General features: G+C 40.3%; 1 protein-coding gene across 1 annotated transcript; it reads left to right on the top strand.

Annotated features, from left to right (window-relative positions):
• Positions 1–4,050: 4,050 nt before the first annotated feature.
• kcnip3b (Kv channel interacting protein 3b, calsenilin) lies at positions 4,051–18,840 on the top strand (the record flags this gene model as incomplete). The annotated part of the gene is made up of 7 exons (XM_079270823.1): positions 4,051–4,156; positions 13,663–13,799; positions 13,910–13,979; positions 14,577–14,755; positions 14,886–14,990; positions 15,562–15,624; positions 17,790–18,840. The coding sequence occupies 7 exons, from the start codon at positions 4,051–4,053 to the stop codon at positions 17,835–17,837; spliced, it is 708 nt and encodes a 235-aa protein (XP_079126949.1). The 3' UTR covers positions 17,838–18,840.
• Between the last annotated feature and the right edge of the window lie 1,283 nt (positions 18,841–20,123).

Consider the following 20,123-nt stretch of genomic DNA (forward strand, 5'->3'; position numbering starts at 1 on the left):
CATGATTTTATTTTTGATGGTTGATTTACATTCTTCTGGTGAAGTGTATGAAGCAGAAAAAGAAGAGAGGGGAAGCGCCACCACCACCGCCTCACCACAAAGATATCGATCTCTCTCACTCTGGCCTTCTATATGTCTGCTATCTCCAACCAAGTCAATGCATTTACACACGCACACACACACACCTCCATTCCCCATCTCATCTTCATGCATTAGCAAGTGCAGAGACATCAGTTATCCTCTTCTGACCTGCTGAACACACAAGTCACACAACCACATGTATACACACCCATCACATACCTGAGAGGTTATCTATGACAAACTGTTGCACATATTCCAGGAATCATTAATATTTTTGAGACAATAATAATATAATGACACATTTCTGATATTTAGGGTTCTTCTTTACAGATAAAAAATAAGATGGTCGAGGAGGAGTTTGAGATGTGGGGAGTGCAGTGCCCATTTGGGGCGGAGCCGTTGGAGCGCATGACTGATTGTGTGGCTCTCGGTATCTCCAGCATCCAGCAGCAAAAGTGAACTGCAGGCAATGAGCCACGGCCTATAAAGGCCCTCTGTGGATGACATGCTCAAGTCAGTTGGCAAAGTCCTGAAGCCCCGCCCACACTATATATAGTTAGATAGAGGAAATACTGAGTGCAAAGCAGGCCTCGGACCAGAATATCTGTATGAAGAGACTGCTGCCATTACTTGTTGAAAAGTCAATCAAATTACTACAAAGAAACGCAAAACAACCACAAAGATGCAAGTCAGAAACAAGACGAGATGCAAACTAACTAAAGGGACACGAAAAATTACGCAACATTATGCAAAGTTCCACAAAGAAGCGCAAAACATTCGCAAAGAGGCGCAAAATGAGGACAAAGGTATACAAACCAACCACAAAGAGATGCAAAGCAACCACAAAGAGACACAAAACTACCACAAAGAGATGCAAAACGACCACTAAGAGGCAAAACACTACCACAAAGAGATGCAAAATGACCACTAAGAGGCACAAAACTACCACAAAGAGATGCAAAACGACCACTAAGAGGCACAACACTACCACAAAGAGATGCAAAACGACCACTAAGAGGCACAACACTACCACAAAGAGATGCAAAACGACCACTAAGAGGCACAACACTACCACAAAGAGATGCAAAACGACCACTAAGAGACACAACACTACCACAAAGAGATGCAAAACGACCACTAAGAGGCACAACACTACCACAAAGAGATGCAAAACGACCACTAAGAGGCACAACACTACCACAAAGAGATGCAAAACGACCACTAAGAGACACAACACTACCACAAAGAGATGCAAAACGACCACTAAGAGGCACAACACTACCACAAAGAGATGCAAAACGACCACTAAGAGGCACAACACTACCACAAAGAGATGCAAAACGACCACTAAGAGACACAACACTACCACAAAGAGATGCAAAACGACCACTAAGAGGCACAACACTACCACAAAGAGATGCAAAACGACCACTAAGAGGCACAACACTACCACAAAGAGATGCAAAACGACCACTAAGAGGCACAACACTACCACAAAGAGATGCAAAACGACCACTAAGAGGCACAACACTACCACAAAGAGATCCAAAACGACCACTAAGAGGCACAACACTACCACAAAGAGATGCAAAACGACCACTAAGAGGCACAACCCTACCACAAAGAGATGCAAAACGACCACTAAGAGGCACAACACTACCACAAAGAGATGCAAAACGACCACTACGAGGCACAACACTACCACAAAGAGATGCAAAACGACCACTAAGAGGCACAACACTACCACACAGAGATGCAAAACGACCACTAAGAGGCACAACACTACCACACAGAGATGCAAAACGACCACTAAGAGGCACAAAACTACCACAAAGAGATGCAAAACGACCACTAAGAGACACAACACTACCACAAAGAGATGCAAAACGACCACTAAGAGACACAACACTACCACAAAGAGATGCAAAACGACCACTAAGAGACACAACACTACCACAAAGAGATGCAAAACGACCACTAAGAGACACAACACTACCACAAAGAGATGCAAAACGACCACTAAGAGACACAAAACTACCACAAAGAGATGCAAAACGACCACTAAGAGACACAACACTACCACAAAGAGATGCAAAACGACCACTAAGAGACACAACACTACCACAAAGAGATGCAAAACGACCACTAAGAGACACAAAACTACCACAAAGAGATGCAAAACGACCACTAAGAGACACAAAACTACCACAAAGAGATGCAAAACGACCACTAAGAGGCACAACACTACCACAAAGAGATGCAAAACGACCACTAAGAGGCACAACACTACCACAAAGAGATGCAAAACGGTCTCTTTCTTACTAAGAAGATAATATATGATATTATTACATATTATAGTATTTAAAGTTGTTTGTTTGACATTCATTTAATTCCAGTTACTTGTTGCTAAGTATAGGGTTTTAAATGTGAGTCTTAACAGTCTGAGCAGCCTTTAAAGCTGTGCGTCAGTCTGCCGCCCCCCCATTCAAGCGCTACTTTACCCGCCCCTGAAGAGGTGGATGTGGTGGAGATAAGGAGGGACACTTTGGAGCTGGAAAAACAGAGTTGAGCAGTTGGAGGGGAGAAAGTCTGCGGTTTGCCAAAGTTATGGAATGACACGGGATGGAGGGAGGAGGAGGAGGAGGCACACTCTGGGGTGCAAAGGCGAATCAGATGGACAGACAGAGGAAAAAGGAGGAGTGCGGTGGAGAAAGGAGAGACCACAAGAAAGGACAGGATGGCTGGAGGGCTAAGGGTGGACAGGGCACTTCAGTTTTAAACCCCAGCCAGAGTGAGCGCTGACTAACTGAGGCGAGGGAGGAAAGTTGCAACCAGAGGCAGCGACAGATAAGTTCAGGAAGCTGCAGAGAGACGGGAGTGATGGAAAAGTATGTCCGGAGGAGGAGGTTTCATTACCCACAGCCCTCCTCAGTTCGTCAGGATTTCCCTCACTGGACGCTGCTGCTGCTCTAAGTGCCTCCTCTCCGGGGCCATACTCTTCCATATCTGGACCTGAATTGGACAAACAGTGAAGTGGACTCAATCAGACGGGACAGCAACGCCGAACTAGTTAAATTAGGTCTCTGCTGAAAAGTGTTTGGTGGACCAAAGGATTACTGACAGAGGAAGTGGTTATTTGGCTGCATAAGTAAATGTCTTATGTTTTAAAAATATTGTTATTTGCGCAGTGTAGCGTCGTTCTACCCACTTTTCACTTTGCATGGAAGTTTCATTTTTGTATCTCAACTCATAGCTCTGTTGATGACATGATCTCATTCTAAATATTGTGAGCACAAGCTGCTAAGACTAGAAAGTCTCATTGTCCTCAGCTTGCAGATAGTTAGGATAATGGGGTGATTTACTTATAATTGCTAATGCTGTATTGCTGTTTTATGGCATGGAAGATGAGAAGACTTTTCCATATAAAATGGTGTAAATGGACGCTAAAGTCTCTGCTTTCCACAAAAGACATTTTCATTTACAACCAAGATGTGAATCATGGGTGTAAACTGTGTCGTGAGGACTGATGATAGCTGTTTGGATTAAGAGGATGAGCAGCAACCAGCCAGTCTGAGCTCCTGACGGCGCATGCAGGAGGAAAGTCTGCAAAGTGACTCTCAACGTCTCCTTTAATGCACCGTAACAAATGGCTCGTGACACAACCCCCATTTTCCCTTATGGGTCTAGAGAGGGAGGTTTTCCATATATGTCGGCTTCCACATATTTTCCACTTCAGCATCAGTGTTGACATAAGAGCCTCCTTCGTCCAGCCCCCCGGCCTGGTTCTCATGCTGCCTCCTGCGCCTGGAAACAAACCCATGCCGTCACCCACCAACCAGACTTGATTCCTGTCACTTCTTGGCTCACCTCTGTTGAAAACACTTGCTGCCCCCCCCCCATCGTCTCTCCCCGGGGCCAGGCCTTCTCGTGCAGGCTTGGCCCTGAGTGGGCTCCCCCTGTCCTGAAGTCATGGGGATCCAGGGCATGGAGCTGTTTGCCATCGCCGTGGTCCTCATTCTTTTCATGGCAGTTCTCAAGCAGTTTGGCATCCTGGAGCCCATGTCCTCATTTGAAGGTAAGGGCCCACTTGAGGCCCCTCTACTGGCTCTGATGACTCACCCCTATTTAACATTTACTGTACACGCAATAAACATTCAATGAAAGGTTTACAAGACACTATAATGTCATTATATGCAGTTACAAGGATGTCGTTAAGTGTTTATTAATATTAATAAGTAAGTCAATGAAGACACATTTTATACAATGACAACTGAGTTTACTATGTTGTCATTCCTTATCTTTTTATACACTAGGATGAATTATAGTCAAGTACAATAAAAAACGCTTATACCTGCTTACAACTATATTATAGAGCCATATAAACATTTATTCAATGTTTATATACTGCTTATACATGCTAAATAGAGAGGTGAAGTGAAAGTGACAACCTTTAAACTCGAGTCATGTAAGTCTTGTTGGAACATTTGGTTAAAAAACAACAACATATTGTTGCTTTATTTCCAAATTTGGTGATGAACTGAAAGATAAAGTGTTCCTTCCTCTACTTCCAACAGTAATTATCTACGAGTCACCTTTTCTTTAAGTTTAGCTGGTGTATAATTTATAATGATGATATGAATATATTTTTTGCTAACTTTAAATAAAAGAATTGCCCACTGCATCCCTAACTGACCACACAGGTTTTCCGTGTACATCCTCGAATTAGTTTGAATTTAATTATTACACATGGTTATGAATTGAACTAACCAGCAGCCTATTAAGACCCCTAATATCTTGCCGACACGTTAATGCATCAGTGATGATAATAAACTAATAATAAAAATACATACTTTTCTTTACCTAAGTAATATTCAAAGCCTTTTTATATTTTAGTGTTGATTGTTTTATCAAGGTAAGGGGTGGGAGTACTTCCACCACTATGATCAAGTATTTTTTTCTCGACAATTCCTCCTATATTAATAGTAAAGTAAAGTCAACTGTATTTATATTACACTGTCATACGCCACAAAGTGCTTCACTCTAAAAGACAGAAGGGAGTCATGAAATACAGACACAATACAACTAATAGATAACACAGAGATGGGGTGTCCTAGTTTTAATCTTTTAATGGCTAATTTAACATCTTGCCAAAGGGACAACATTTGAAAACGACCCTTTCACATTGTCCCTTTGTATGTGAAATAAATGAAGCTGATCATGTAACATCAATGTCGTCACACGTCATCTCTCCCTGCTCCGACCCCTTATTCCCTGTCAGCTCTCTATTATGTAATAACGAAAAAAATAAACATTTTGCTACAGCTACATTAGCATTTATTTATTAATTTTTTCATATTTGAAAGTAATGGACCATCTTCAAATCTATGTATGGCATCAGTGTGGGTTAATGGGTTAGTGTTGTTGTTTTTGCCTGCTAAGAGATATACCATAAAACCTTCATGGGCCAGTAGATGGTGTACATGACAGTGAAAGAGACATGAGAAGCTGCTCTCTGAGCGATGCAGTTCCCTTTGATTAGAGTTTTGGGCTGAACGCCAGCCAGTCAGAGTGCCCCGGAGTCAGTGAGCCAAGACAATTACAGGAAGGCTCCAGTCGGCACATTAGTGCTTCTCATATGGCTCTGCATCATAAGTAATAAATACAACAAAAAAAACACCAGTAAAGTCCCTTCATAATTTATCACTCCTCTCAATCGCTCCAATCTTAAACCCACCCAAAACAACCCCCCACCCCTTCCTCCTCCTCCTCTTCCTCCTCCCACTGTGGCGGGGCCCACACCCCGGTTTAGCATTACTTCCCATCAATTATACATGCAGTATCGAACAGGCTTTCTCTGAGGCCGCCTAAATTTGGAGCCTGGAGTACTCCTCCAGGACCCTGAAGGACACCGGCCATCCCTCAGCAGCCTCCCAAGCTCTCATCATGCGTCTTCAGTCCTGATTCCAGCGCCTCCTCGTGAGACTGCAGCTTCAGTATCTCATCAACATTTTAACTTGTTTGGCAGCAGATATTTAACATCTGTTGTCTCTCTCCAAATGTTCACCTGTCTTCATGTCGGAAAACAGCTGAGAAATAACTCATGATGGTCGTACTTTTCAGGGTCCAGACATTGAGCTCTTGACTGGCCTTGGTCAGAAATAGACTCTAAACGCAGCCTTGCGATACATTTTAGCTTAGCGGTGATCACAGTTGTTTTTTAGGCTCTCGCTGTGGTATACTGATTCAGTTCTGCAGTCATTTCGTGATGTTTTTTGCCTGTTAGATATTTGCCAAATGACCTCTAGCTCCAGGCTGAGATTCCACCAAAGACACTGAGTGAGGTCATGTCCTCTGAAATTATTTCTGATAATTTGAGAGGTTTAATGACATAAAAAGATAGTGAAAAATGCCCTGAAAATTAAATTTTTCTCTTCAAAAACCCAAATATATATTCATTTTATAATGCAAGACAAGGAAAAACAGTCCATGTCTCATTTAATTATGTGAATAAAGTAATTGATAGCTGTCAGGTGCTTGTATGGGTCTATAGACCCATACAAGCACCTGACAACTCCACGTTTAATCGTGTTGAAATACTTTCCATGATTTAGCTAAGGTAATTCTAAAAATAACTTTAGAGTGTTAACATTTTTTTAACATTTACCGTGACCCAGAACTGAAACTTAAGTTTTAACAAAATATACAGCCGGCTGGAAACATAACAAGACAAATGGGAGATGTTGCAATACAATTGTATTTCTCAAAGGAGGCACTGAATAATGTTTTAACAACCAGTTGCTTGCAAACATACATATCAAAATTACACGTTTTTTCAACTTTCTATGACATACATACATTCAAAATAATAAAGTACACTGCTTCACTTATTTTTGAAAGTGCCAACATAGTGGATCTTGGTACTTAATCCATTTGAAAAAAAACAAGCGGTCTAAAAAAAAACAACACATTCCTCTTAAAACCTTTCAAACATTCTTCTTAAAAGATTTCAAACATTCTTCTTAAAACATTCCTTTTAAACATTTGCAATTACTAACTTACTGCACTTGTCGTTTAATGTCCTGGTGAACTCACAGGATTACAGAAAATAGCATAGAAACACAGAAGTTTCTTATCTGCTTTAGCCATCAGTGGGCAGTCTCAAACTAATGGAAAAGCGTTGTTTTGAGAGCTTGTCCTTTTATGGCTAGTTTGTTTCCATTTAGTTCCATCATGATCTTCTGCAGAGCTTCGAATGTGTACTTGAGCTCTGGAAGGTAGCTCAGGTTGAGAGCATACACAAGCGCAAGCAACATTGACACCGCAAAAGGTACCTTTTCCAACTCATCTAGCACTTCCACCCCCTCCAGAATGACTCCAACATCCTCAGGGTCATCACTGGGCTCTGCACCTTCTTTTCGAATGACAAGGATTCCAAAGACGGTCTCTGCCATGGCCGTTTGACTGCTTTCGAAATTCTGTGACAAAACAATTAACAAGGGCAATCATTTTTCATTTATGTGCATTACATCCCATTTTTATTGCACATGTTAATTTTACTGTATAAACAGCTATCAATAACTTTATTCACATAATTAAAAGACATTATGACTACCTGATATTAAATTGTTTCACTGAGCCATGGTGAGCTACTTCAATGACTAAGCCCTACCAGTGGCTTGTCTGTTACCATGAGATCAGTGGTTGTTATTCTAGCATTACTAAGGTAAATAAAAGTTTCACGTTTTTAAAGCTAATGGCAAGTGTATTACGTCTGATGCGTTCGGCAGCAGTAAGAAACGGCTAACATAAGCAGGCTAACACAGGAACAGTGAATCTACACATGCGGGAGAAAGTCAAACCCACACTGAGGTCTGCAGCACACAAGTCAACAACATCACCCTGCAGGGCATCACTGGTGTGAACAGTCTGATAAAACCGGCTAACGCACGGCTAACGTTAGCGCGCTAATTTAACTCTACAGGAAGTATGCCAACGTCATTAACATTTGTTAGCTAGTTGTGAACACCTTATAATATGTCGCTAACACGTTACCTCGTCATTAACAATAGCTTACCGTTCACAATGGCAAGTTATGAGGCAGGTTGTGTTGTGAAAATAAAGCTGTCTTTCACACTTAGAGCGGATTTAAGAATGAAACAGAAGCTCTCAGAGGCGTATAGTTATATCAAAGCAATAGATTTATTTATCAACAGAGTTATTCAGCCCAGCCATCAAACAAGCTTGGGTGCTAATGGTTGAACTTCGCAGAGATTCACCATGAGACACGCTTGAACACATCAGCGTGAACCTTAATATAGGGGGTCCACCCCTTGATACACATTGGTCAAAGTCAAAGATGCAGGCGTGGCACGTTTTTACGTTATTACGCCTGGGTGGAAGCCGTGGATGTCCATCCACCTTGGCCCCTCCCAGTAGGCGTTGGTTTCCATCAGTGTGAGTGAGATGATGCATGCGACAGGACCTGAGAAATGAGTGTGTGAAGAAGCCGGGCTCAGCTGGGGCGTTGTCCCTCGCTTGAATCTGACTGTGAATTGTGTCTTCCTTATCTTCTCTAAAGATGGCGTCCTGTTTCTTGTGACGCAGTTAAATCCGTAACCTTCCTCCTGCTTCTCTCTGGCCCTGCTGTGTTGTGAGCACTGTATAAGTGGTTAATAGAGCTGCATAAGCTAATGGTTATTAAAACTACAAATATGCTAGTGATTAATTAAACTGTATATAAGCCAATTGCTACTTAAAGCTGCATATAAGCTAATTGCTACTTAAAGCTGCATATAAGCTAATTGCTGATTAAAGCTGTATATAAGCTAATTTTATCAACAGTTGCAAAAAAGGAGACAACCTAACGCTAACGCGGCACAGCTAGCCGTGCACATGGGGACTGTTGGCTTTTTAAGTTTGGTCGAAAATAACAAATAGCCTCAACAGAACAACTAGCTAGTTAGCTAAGAGCTGAAGACATTTATGCACACATTATTTTGCATTTAGGCGGATGATGGTGGATTTCTGCTTACCTTTTCCATGTGCAAGCCAACGGTGTGTCTTCTTCTCAACAATCTTCTTCTGAAGAAGACTGCCTTCGTCTTGATTTTCGCGGTCATGCCTAGATACTCGATTGTCTCAGTTTATCGCAACATGAATGGATCTAATAAATGTTACGTTTTTGAAGTTCATGCAAATCCTACATGACTGAATCACGTTCACATTGGAAACATGAATGAATATCGTTCGAAATACATGTTACACGATAGTAAATGTAACAACCTCCCAATATCCTTTTTTTGAGTGAATGTAACTTTCATAAGAACATAAACACAATCAAAAAAGAGAATTAAAGGCATTAAAAGTGCTCTCCCATTCAAAATATAAATAATTGTTCGAGCAGAGTATTTTTATAAGTAATAAATATGTCTGGAGAGGATCTTTGATACGTATACCCAGTTTTTCTAAATTTAGCATCAGCAGCGCATTAGATGTCCTATATCAATCAGCAATCCAATCAGGTCTGGGAGCTTATTTGTTGCATTATTTATATCATCGGCACTCAAGAAAAGATCCTTTGATTTTTGAAAATGCGCACATTGACCAACCCCTCGGCCCCTTTGATTGTTGTTTCAGTCCCGTCCTCTCTGCTCGGATGTCGATTTTGGGCTCAGTCCAGCTTGGTCCTATTTTGGGAAGACATCTGATGCCAGAGGTAGCCTTGTCTAAGACCTAGAGAAGTATTCTGAGGTTCTCTGGTACCGACATCTGGTATTTGTACTCCACATTCGTGCAGAATGAGTAACATCGATATACTGTAAAGAGACGTGAATGTTTCTTACGTTTATTTGTGACTTGTTTGCTCATTCCCATGTCTGTCAGGCATAGATCATTCAACCAGTGGTGGAATGTAACTAAGTACATTTACTCAAGAGCTGTATTTAAGTGCAAAGTTACGCTACTGTACTATGCTTGCAGATTCAGATTATTATAATTGTTATTATTATTATGAGTCTTATTTTGCCCTGTTTTTTTTTTGCCTCTCGGGTCACACACAGTCGATCCTGCCTTATGGGTTGAGTTTGTCGGGGCTGTATACATTCTGACAAGAAATCTGCAGGTAAAACTCGGGACTGAAAAAAGGACTTTCATGTTTCAGGCCTGCATGCTGAAAAAGTCAATATTCTTCAAAAAATCAGGTCTCTATAAATGAGACTAGACGTGATGAAGTCTATCCCTCTATCTTGTCTTATTTTAGTACAGACTGAGATTTGGAAAACGCTTGACATATTGAACAAGAGGGTAATTCTGTGTCCCATTGGACCCCATATCCTCGAAACAAAATACCTCAGTTGTGAATAAATAAAGAGAGAAAGAATCACTTTTCTGAATCTGGGATGATGTCACCCGTCCTGAAGTCCTGTGGCTGCACAGTCCCCTGTTGTTTCATCGGTCTCCACTAGAGGGAACATGTCTTACAGGAGTGTGAGTGTGTGACACAGTATCAAATCTGTGTTAGGGACCCCAGGAGAGACACGGGGAACAATTAGAAAGTGGATCACTGAGCTGACTGGGAAAATGGGATCCAGGACATCTTTTCTCACCACCTTCTCTGGCTCCTTAATGACAAACTGGCTAATGTGTCACATTTAGAAAAAACAATATTACAGTCTTTAGTTAGTTGTGTCCCCTAAAAGCTGTGATATTTAGTGCTTTGTTGTCTTTTATATCGTTATTTTGATGAAAAGGGTAGAATTGCAGCTAGTTCCTTGGGGGGTTTGCAGGTTAATTAGCAGAAAAGAAGATGTGAGACAGAGGGAGGGAAGAGACGAGGAAGCTGCAGAGCATCACTCATTCAGTCAGAGGTGGATTTTGGAAGTCGTTTTTTCGAGTCGAGTTTTGTCACCAGCTAGAGGAATAATGTTCATGGGAGGATTCCCAAACCAACTGACTGCTGGTGCCAAAACAACCTACATGTGTGATGTGATGTTTTTGAGCTTCCTCTCTATCTGATTGGATTTCCCATGGATTAACGCTGTCGTCCAGATTTTTGGCTGGGATTTTTTTTGTATCTCTCTCTCTTTGGTGATATTTTTTACAGCAATAATCTGATTCACCTGACCTTAATAAAGGAGTTGGTCCATCAGACGCTGCTCTTGGTTGTGGAGAACATGGAAAGATCCATTAGAGCAGCAGAGAGCAGGGGTGGGAGAAGAAAACGCCAGTCAATTAAAAAGGTAGAAGGGGGGAGCTAAATAGAGTAACATGTGGCAGAAAAGGAGTGATGAGTGAGTGACACTGTTCCAGAAACAGGAGGGGAAAGAGAAGAAGACCGGACAGAGTGAGACCCAAAGAGACAGATGGATTGAAAGAGAAAAAAGGTGTTTCGTTCAAGTCCAACCATGTAAAAGAGGAAAGGAAAGAGAAGGACCGTGGAGGGGAAGATAGAAGAAGAGGGGAAGATGAGTGTGAGGTGGGAGACGGAGGGACTCCAGACTGTTGGCATCGTCTGCCTGGTAATCATGTTCCTCAAACTGATGCACCTGCTGGGCCTGATCGACATCACTGAGACCGGTGAGACAACCTGGGTGAGGGGCAATGACGAGGAGGAGGAGGAGGAGGAGGAATCTGGAGTTACATTTGTTTTACTTTTTATCCACTTGTAGGATATTTGTGAATGCTGTTTGTAATGCAAGTCTGGGAAGTTGTAAATGATGAAAGGATGAGTTTATCTGGGATCCTTTCAAAGGCTGTTGTGTAAAAAACTGTTTTGACTTTAAGAATAAGGCATAGATAGGCAGTTTGCGAACCCGGTCGGGATGTAGAAGGGGGTGCGCGGCCTAAAAAGTTTGGGAACCGCTGGGTTAGCATAATCATATATGTCCCTCTCCTTCTTAACTGTATACAAGTGATGTTAACTTGGAAACACATCTCTCTGTGTATATAGACATGGATACACCTGCGTAAACAATAGATGTAGGCCCATCTTCAGCCCCTCTAAAACTGTAGTTTTTGAAAGTAATGCTAGCTTGTGATGCTACAGTGACTTCCTGTTTACATACTTACTCATTGAATGGTGCTGCAGATGTATGCAAGCAACCAACACAAAGTAGTAAGTAGTAAGTAGTAAGAAGTTTGGAACTTTGGGATGAATGGTAGAAATAGGAAAGATTTCCATCTGAATGACTTGCAAGTATGTCGTGTGAGAACTTAAACACAGTGCATTGACAATTTAACACCATGGCCATTATGTGGGTTTAATAACAGTGAACTGTGGTCTTTGGCTGATGTGAAACGTTCATATTTGTTTAATTAAGTCTGATATATCTGAGCGTTCAGAAAAATCTGTGTTTCCCAGTCGTCGTTACAACTTGGAAGTTGACACGGATGGTATTTACAAGTTGTATAATTCGTAATTACGATAACTCAGATAAAGCGGTGGTGTAGAGTGCTGCAAGGATGACGTATCTTTGTAGGCCAACCCCGGAAGATCAGCACTCTGTTAAATGTAAATGCAAGTTGACACTGACGGGATGAGAGGAAAAAGAAAAAAACTGGCAGAAAAATGATGATCAATCAATTTACACCACAGACAAATCATCTCAGTGAAAGTAAATATTTTGACAAAGAACATTTTAACACAAGGTCGACTTACTAGTTGCTATTTGGTTGAAAGGTCAACCTTGAGTTGAGATAAGATTTTTATGCCAAACTGCTGTTTTCAAGGTCAATAATGAACTTTAATGTTCCATGGCAAACTGCTTTTAGGTCATGGCATATTGCTCATGGCATATTGCTGTCTCTGTCTTATTCTTTTTGATGAACAATACGATATTACACAAGGGTTTCAGCTCCCTCGGCTGTGGTTTTGGTTTATGTTTCACAGAAATATCATATCGCACTGCTCTGCTGGATGTTTTATCAGAATATAGCGTGAGTCTCTTTTCCTCTGGACCGCTCAGCGTTAAAAACCTCTGTGTCTGATCTGGCTTGTTTTCTTATTCTCTGTTTACTCTCTTTCCCTCCATCTTGATGGCATCACCCCCTCCTTCCTCCTCCTTTGTTCTCTCTGTCTAAAGATGGTGAGTATAGTACCAGTGTATACCCAACCCAACTTCCCTCCCTTCCTTTTGTTTTGTTTTTTTTACTTTTCCCAGTCCTGCAGTGCTTTCTCTTAGTGTGTGTCAACTGGTATCAATAATGTGATTTACTCTTTGATTGAATTTCTCAAATTCAGATTTTCTACAGTGTCCTTCATTTAAATTTTTACATGAACAGAGTAAAATGATACTTGTTTGGTGACATTTCCGTACAAAGAAAGTACCTCCCCTCCTTTTTTTTGCCTGCATTTTGCTCCTCTACAGTTTTTTGCTAAATCTATCTCTTAAAATTGCACTTTTTCCCCACCTGCTCTACAACAAACACCTCCCTGTTGAATGTGTGACCCCCCCCCCCGTTCCCCAAATGACGACCTGCATCCACATACTTAATGTCTGCCGCATCCTCCCTCTTTTTCCTCTTCGTCTTCCTCTCCCACTGCATCTCTTCCTGTCTGTCTCCATTCCCTGCTCTGTCTGTCTCTCTCCCCCACAGACAGCAGCGACAGTGACCTGGAGCTGTCGACGGTGCGTCACCAGCCGGAGGGTCTGGACCAGCTGCAGGCTCAGACCAAGTTCACCAGGAAGGAGCTCCAGTCCCTCTATCGAGGCTTTAAGAATGTACGTCCAGCTGCAAAGACGGTTTTCGTTGCATTACTGCCGTTACTATGCTTTATATAGACTTGAATTATATTCTATGTTTCTGCTTTTTCCCTTCTTCTCTTGAGCAGGAGTGTCCCAGTGGGATGGTTGATGAGGAGACATTCAAGACCATCTATTCTCAGTTCTTTCCCCAAGGAGGTTAGACATTAAAACAATCTCTCCTCTCTTGTCCTTCCTTGTTAGGGACTGCACCGAAATTATCTGAAATATTATCTTTAATTTTTCCATGTCCCCAGTTTGATTTCATTGTTTTTTTTGCGAGATTTGCCGTTAAAAAATGTTTGAAATGATACATCCAAAATAGGACAAAATGACCATGCCAGTCATGGAAGAAGTATCCAGATACTTAGTTAAGTATAAGATAATAATACATCAATACAAAAATACTCTGTTACAGGTGAAAATATTTCATTCTCTCAGCAAAAAATGACTCAAAAGTATCAGAAGTAAAAGTATTGTAGTATGCCTCCTTTAATTTTGATGTATGAATATTATTTATCCGCTTTGAGGACTTTGTCATCTGCCTTTATTATTATAAATTTAGTGAGATATAAAAGTATAAAGTGACATGGAAATACTCAGCTAAAGTACCTCAAAATAGATACATTTTACTTTACACCGGTGTTTTTAATGAAGGGCTGTATTTCCAAGCAGCTCTTAGGACAAATGTGTCGACATTGAGAAGCGGCAGATGCAGCAGACTAAATCTATCACCTCGCCTCCTTTTGTGCACAGATGCAACCACGTACGCTCACTTCCTGTTCAACGCATTCGACATCGACAGAAACGGCTCAATCAGCTTTGAGGACTTTGTCATCGGCCTGTCGGTGTTGCTCAGAGGTTCGGTCACTGAGAAGCTCAACTGGGCCTTCAACCTCTACGACATCAATAAGGACGGCTGCATCACCAAAGACGTGTGTGACATGATTCATGGGCGATCCCGTGTTTAATCTTGTCTTTCGTTGGCATATAGTGCAGCTAAGAGCGTTGTAAATAGATAGTTGAGGTAACTCTTTCGCTTTGCTTCCGTCCTCTTCTCTTCAGGAGATGCTGGCGATTATGACGTCAATCTACGACATGATGGGGAGGTACACCTACCCCTGTGTGCGAGACGAAGCGCCCGCTGAACACGTGGACAAGTTCTTCCAGGTTCTGAATGCACACAAGTCCAAAACACACAAGCACACTGTGATAGAATGTAACTACGTACATTAACTCAAGTGCTGTACTCAAGTACAGTTTTGAGGTACTTGTATTTAACTGGAGTGTTCCCATTTTATGACACTTAATACTCCACTCGATTTTGGCGGCAAATATTGTACTTTTTGCTTTTATTTGACAACTTTGGTTACAAGTTACTTTGAAGATTTACATTATTAATTAATACATAATATAAATCAACATATACATTGTGATGGATTATTATGGATTAAGCCCAGCAGTATATAGATTAGGTTAAATTAGCCACACCTTCACCAGATGAAACATTTAAGCGATGTACATATTAGTTCATCACTAATTTTAATCCAATAATATGATATACATTATTCTGAAATAGGCCATTCTGCATAATGACTACTTTTACTTTTGGTACTTTAACTATATTTGTATACTAATACGTTTGTGATTTTACTGAAGCCTTTACTGACGTAAGATTTTGTAAATGATCTCTAATGTTTCCTTTCTCTCTGTTTTTTTTTCTCCTGTATTTTTTCAACAGAAAATGGATAAAAACCGAGATGGTGTGGTGACCATTGAAGAGTTCATTGAGACCTGTCAGAAGGTGACTCTTTCACCCTGTCCCACACACAAACAGACACACAGACATCAAGAACTAAATGAAAGTTACTCATCAACACAAATACTGTACTACAGGTCAGGGTTCAGGATCAGGATAAGCTGATTTTATTTCCATTCAGACGTGTCTGGACATTTTGTACATGAAAGGGGACAAAGAACAAAACAACTCAGGTCCTGATCGCGTCTCTTTCTGTTATTGTAATACATGATGTATTATTGCTGAGATTATCCACATTTACACAGACGGAAAAGCTTCACTCATGTTTTGAAGAAATACCTAATTTTCCCAGACTTCCTCCTGAATCATGCACTCTTAGAAATAAGGGTTCCGAAAGGGTTCTTCCTGAAGGGCTAAAGTTCGACCCAGAACCATCTGCTTCTGAAGAACCCTCTTTTAAAGCAAGGGTTTTTCAGGGGTTCTTTACAAGACTATGGGTTCTATTAAGCACCCTTGTCAACATTTACTTCTGAGAGTCCTCCCTCCTTTCATAACAGTAGTTTGTTTTTAAACCTCTTTAACTCTATTTCCTGCCAACCTTTTATTCACACGATCACTGTGTTGTTAAATTAATACTATCTGGACAATGATTTTCAAACCAACGGGAAACCTAATTTCCATTTCTTAAGTTGACTTTCATGCAGTATTTCTAGACAATCTCAGGGGCTCATATAATTGTCAGAATAAAGCTCTGATACTTCTACCCCTTGTTATCAGCTGCTCTAAATTTTCAGATCTATTTTGTTTTATTAATCTTCCTTTTAAACCTTTCATTGCCCAAAATAATGTTGCTCAAACCAACATTCAAAGAAGGAAGAAGAGTAAGAAAAGGAGGAACAGCACAAAAGCCATTAGTTGTTGGTAGTTTTGGTGGTTGAGAATGATCCAACCTCATTATTCTACTCTCCTTCTATATGGATAGAAGGGATGGTAAATGCCTAAATTACAAACGAAAAAGTAGTTTAAAGACTGAAAAAGTTACGAAAACGCCTCAAGCTATAAATGATGCACATTCTACTCCTTCATGTTGACATATATTCCATCATTAATTCAAAACTTTTTTTTCATCTTCAACACTGCTGCAGTTAGGTTCAGTGTTTGACTTTCTTAAGAATAAGTCTCCATCTGTGTTTGTTTTTTATTGTTAAAGGAGAAGTTCCCCCAATAAATACTCAAATATTGTTAATTTAAGCCAGAATTTAATATGGCGTGCCCATTAGGATTTTCTTAATTCCTTCTAGAAAATGAACCATGGCATATCAAAAAAAGTGTAATTTCACAATATCAAATTACATTTTTCGGTTCGGGCCACATGATGTAGCTTTTATTTGCTTCTTTGAGCTCAGATAAGTCAATCGCACACAGTGTGGATCTACAGTTCACCACTACTGTTTGTTTCTGCCTGAAGTCCACTTCTCCCAGACTGCAACTGAATCACAGAGACATGCTTTCACAGCTCCAAAAGCTGTAAAATGTTAATTGGGTAAGCGTGGGCATAGGTCTCAACACGTGTTGGAAACATTGCCAGTGAGGGAAAAACTTGTTTTTGCTTGTGAGATGATCTAGCCATGTCATTGACCCCAAACTCAAATATTGGCCCATAAATCTGCTGCAACGTTGCAGCTGTTCTAACATGCCTCAATCAATAAGAACCAAAGGGATAACAAAAAGAAAATAATTCAGCTTCTCTTGAAGAGGAATTGACAAAAACTTAAAACTAGCACATTTTTCAACAATATAAATTAATATTAACAAAGAGATAAAAAAATGTAACATGCCATATAATTGACAAGAATAGTGCACATGGAGGCGCTTAAGGACTCAAAGTTGTTTTCTACTGCTCTCTATTATCTTCAATTCAAACTGTCTACAATAAATTGCAGATTCATTTTTTTGTTTACACTTTTACTGTCATACAGCTTTATACAAAAACTGTTAAAACATTATACAACACAAACAATACACTACAAACTACCAGCAGCCAGAAAAAGCTGGACCTGATATCTTCCTATGTTTTTGGACAACTAGACACAACAGACAAATATTGAGTTAATTGTTTGACGTTTGTCTAAAATAGTAAAACAAAACAACCAGAACTTTTGTTGTCTTCAGATTTATGGTGACAAATATTTTTCTTCTTGTCTTTCCAGGACGAGAACATCATGAACTCCATGCAGCTGTTTGAAAATGTGATATAAGGAAGCCCGACTTTCACAACTCACACACAAGCACAGCTCACCCACCTCACCCACACCTCAAACTCATCCTGCCGAATAACATAGGTACTGTAAAAACACAGGAACTAGACGTTTTTGTTTTGTTTTCCTATTTCTCGCTGCGCTCCTTTAGTTGTATCTTGCAACTGCTTTTGGACTAAAAAGGACTGCTACAGACAGAAGAAGGGAAGAGCTTCCTGGGTAAAAGAAAAATCCCCGTCTGTCCAGTGTGGTTTTTGTTTGTCCTCAAATGAAGAAACAGAAGAGCTTCTTGTCTCACACAAAAATAACAACCAACAAGGAATGAAGAAGTTTACAATAATCCTCGGTCCTGAGCACACGAGGATATTAGCTTGAACACTAATACACCAAGTCTCTTTCTCACACACACACACACACACACACACACACACACACACACACACACACACACACACACACACACACACACACACACACACACACACACACATACACACACACACACACACACACACACACACACAGGAGAAAAAAAAGAGAAATGAACTTAAAGCATGGTTGTCATCAAATATGTGATGTGGAATTAGCTTGCACTATAGTATTATGACTATGTATTATATGCGCCTGAAGTAAAGGCACTGTAGATACCTGCGCCTGATACACCGCTGGTGTGTATGTATATATGTATAGTTAATAGTTGTACATCACCTTGTACTGGTCTCATCTGTGCTGCACTGGTTGATGGAATGGGACCAGAAGTGAATATTTGTTTTAGAAGTCTCTGTTTAACATCATGTTTACGAGCAGTTCTTCACAGATTAATCAAATATTTCTCCCTTTTTTTATTCATATTTCGGAAGATCATACATTTAGCTGGTCGGATTGTAAAAGTGAGTCCGTACGGTACTGTGAAGAAAACAAGGGGACAGTTAAAAAGTGTGTTCCTGTGCTGAATTAAGGCTTTATCTGGGTTCCTCAGTACCTACGAGCATGCTGACTCTTAAGTGCCACAGTATTATGTACAGTACAGTAGGACCTTTGTGATGTCGGTTTAATTAAAGACGCTGTCGACAGCTGCGACTTCTCCTCTTCAATGTGTCCTCTCACTGCATCCTGCGTTCAGATGAAGCAGCAAACACTGTGGGTGTCCAAACATCATGTTACCTGACTAGAGTGACATTTATGGGAGTAGTTGCATTGAAGATTTATGATGGATTATATTCAGGCTGCACCCTGATAGTCGATTGGTCAGCTAATCGGAGTCGACAAATATTTCTATCGCCAATTAGTCTTTTTATATGCTTTTTTTCATGCTGAATGACTTATTTCCAAGAAACTTATGAGCACTATCTGGTAAACACAAGAGTTAACGTTTTACAGATCTGTTGATTCTATCAAATTGTCGACTAAGAATTTCTTTGCTCGAGGATGTTCATTATGCTTAGCATGCTAACATCTGCTAATTATCTGAGGCTGATATCATTATTTCTGCATGGCATAAACCAATGCATTGTACCCACTAAAATGTTGACCTGTTGATGGCGCTATAGATGAAAAGATCAACAAAGTTATGCAACGGTTCGGTTCATCCCGAGGGGAACATGAAGGATGGCAACCCCATCACATAGTGGTTGAGATTCTTCAGTAAAAAAAACTAAGTGTAAGCCTCGTGATGGCTCCAGAGAAGAAGTCAGAGGATCAACAAATTCCGGAGGAAGAATTATGAGGGGAGAAAGAATGTGTGTGACAAACTTCAGAGAAGATAACGTTACAGATCACGTTTTATTAAAAACACTGAACTCTGCTCACTTGCCTCGTAAACAGAGCAGTGCTTTGAAGACTTCTAAACTGCTGCAGGTTAATTAATGTGACTTATCTGTGATTGACTGCTGACAGGTGGAGTCTGCCTTGAGCAAAACCTTTCAATTATTGCCAGTATCGTACATTGTTTGGCTGACTTTAGCTACCTTACTGCAGTGCAGCTATTATTACAAACACATTGTAAATTATTGAAAACAGTACTTGATCAATTGACAGAAAATTAATTTTATTAAAAGTCAAAACTCCAAACTCAATTCCACCTCATGAATATGAATAGTTTCAAATTATACTAAACTGAATATCGTTAGGTTTTGGACTGTCAAGTAAATAAAACAACAGATTTCATTTCATCAACTTTGACTTCATGAATTTCATAGAGCAAATGATGAATCAGTTAATAGAGAAAATGATCAGCAGATGAATCCATAATGAAAGTAATATTTAGTTGTCAAAGAGTAAAATCTA

This window comes from Melanostigma gelatinosum (assembly GCF_949748355.1).
Source record: "Melanostigma gelatinosum genome assembly, chromosome: 6".
In the NCBI taxonomy this organism is placed as follows: domain Eukaryota; kingdom Metazoa; phylum Chordata; class Actinopteri; order Perciformes; family Zoarcidae; genus Melanostigma; species Melanostigma gelatinosum.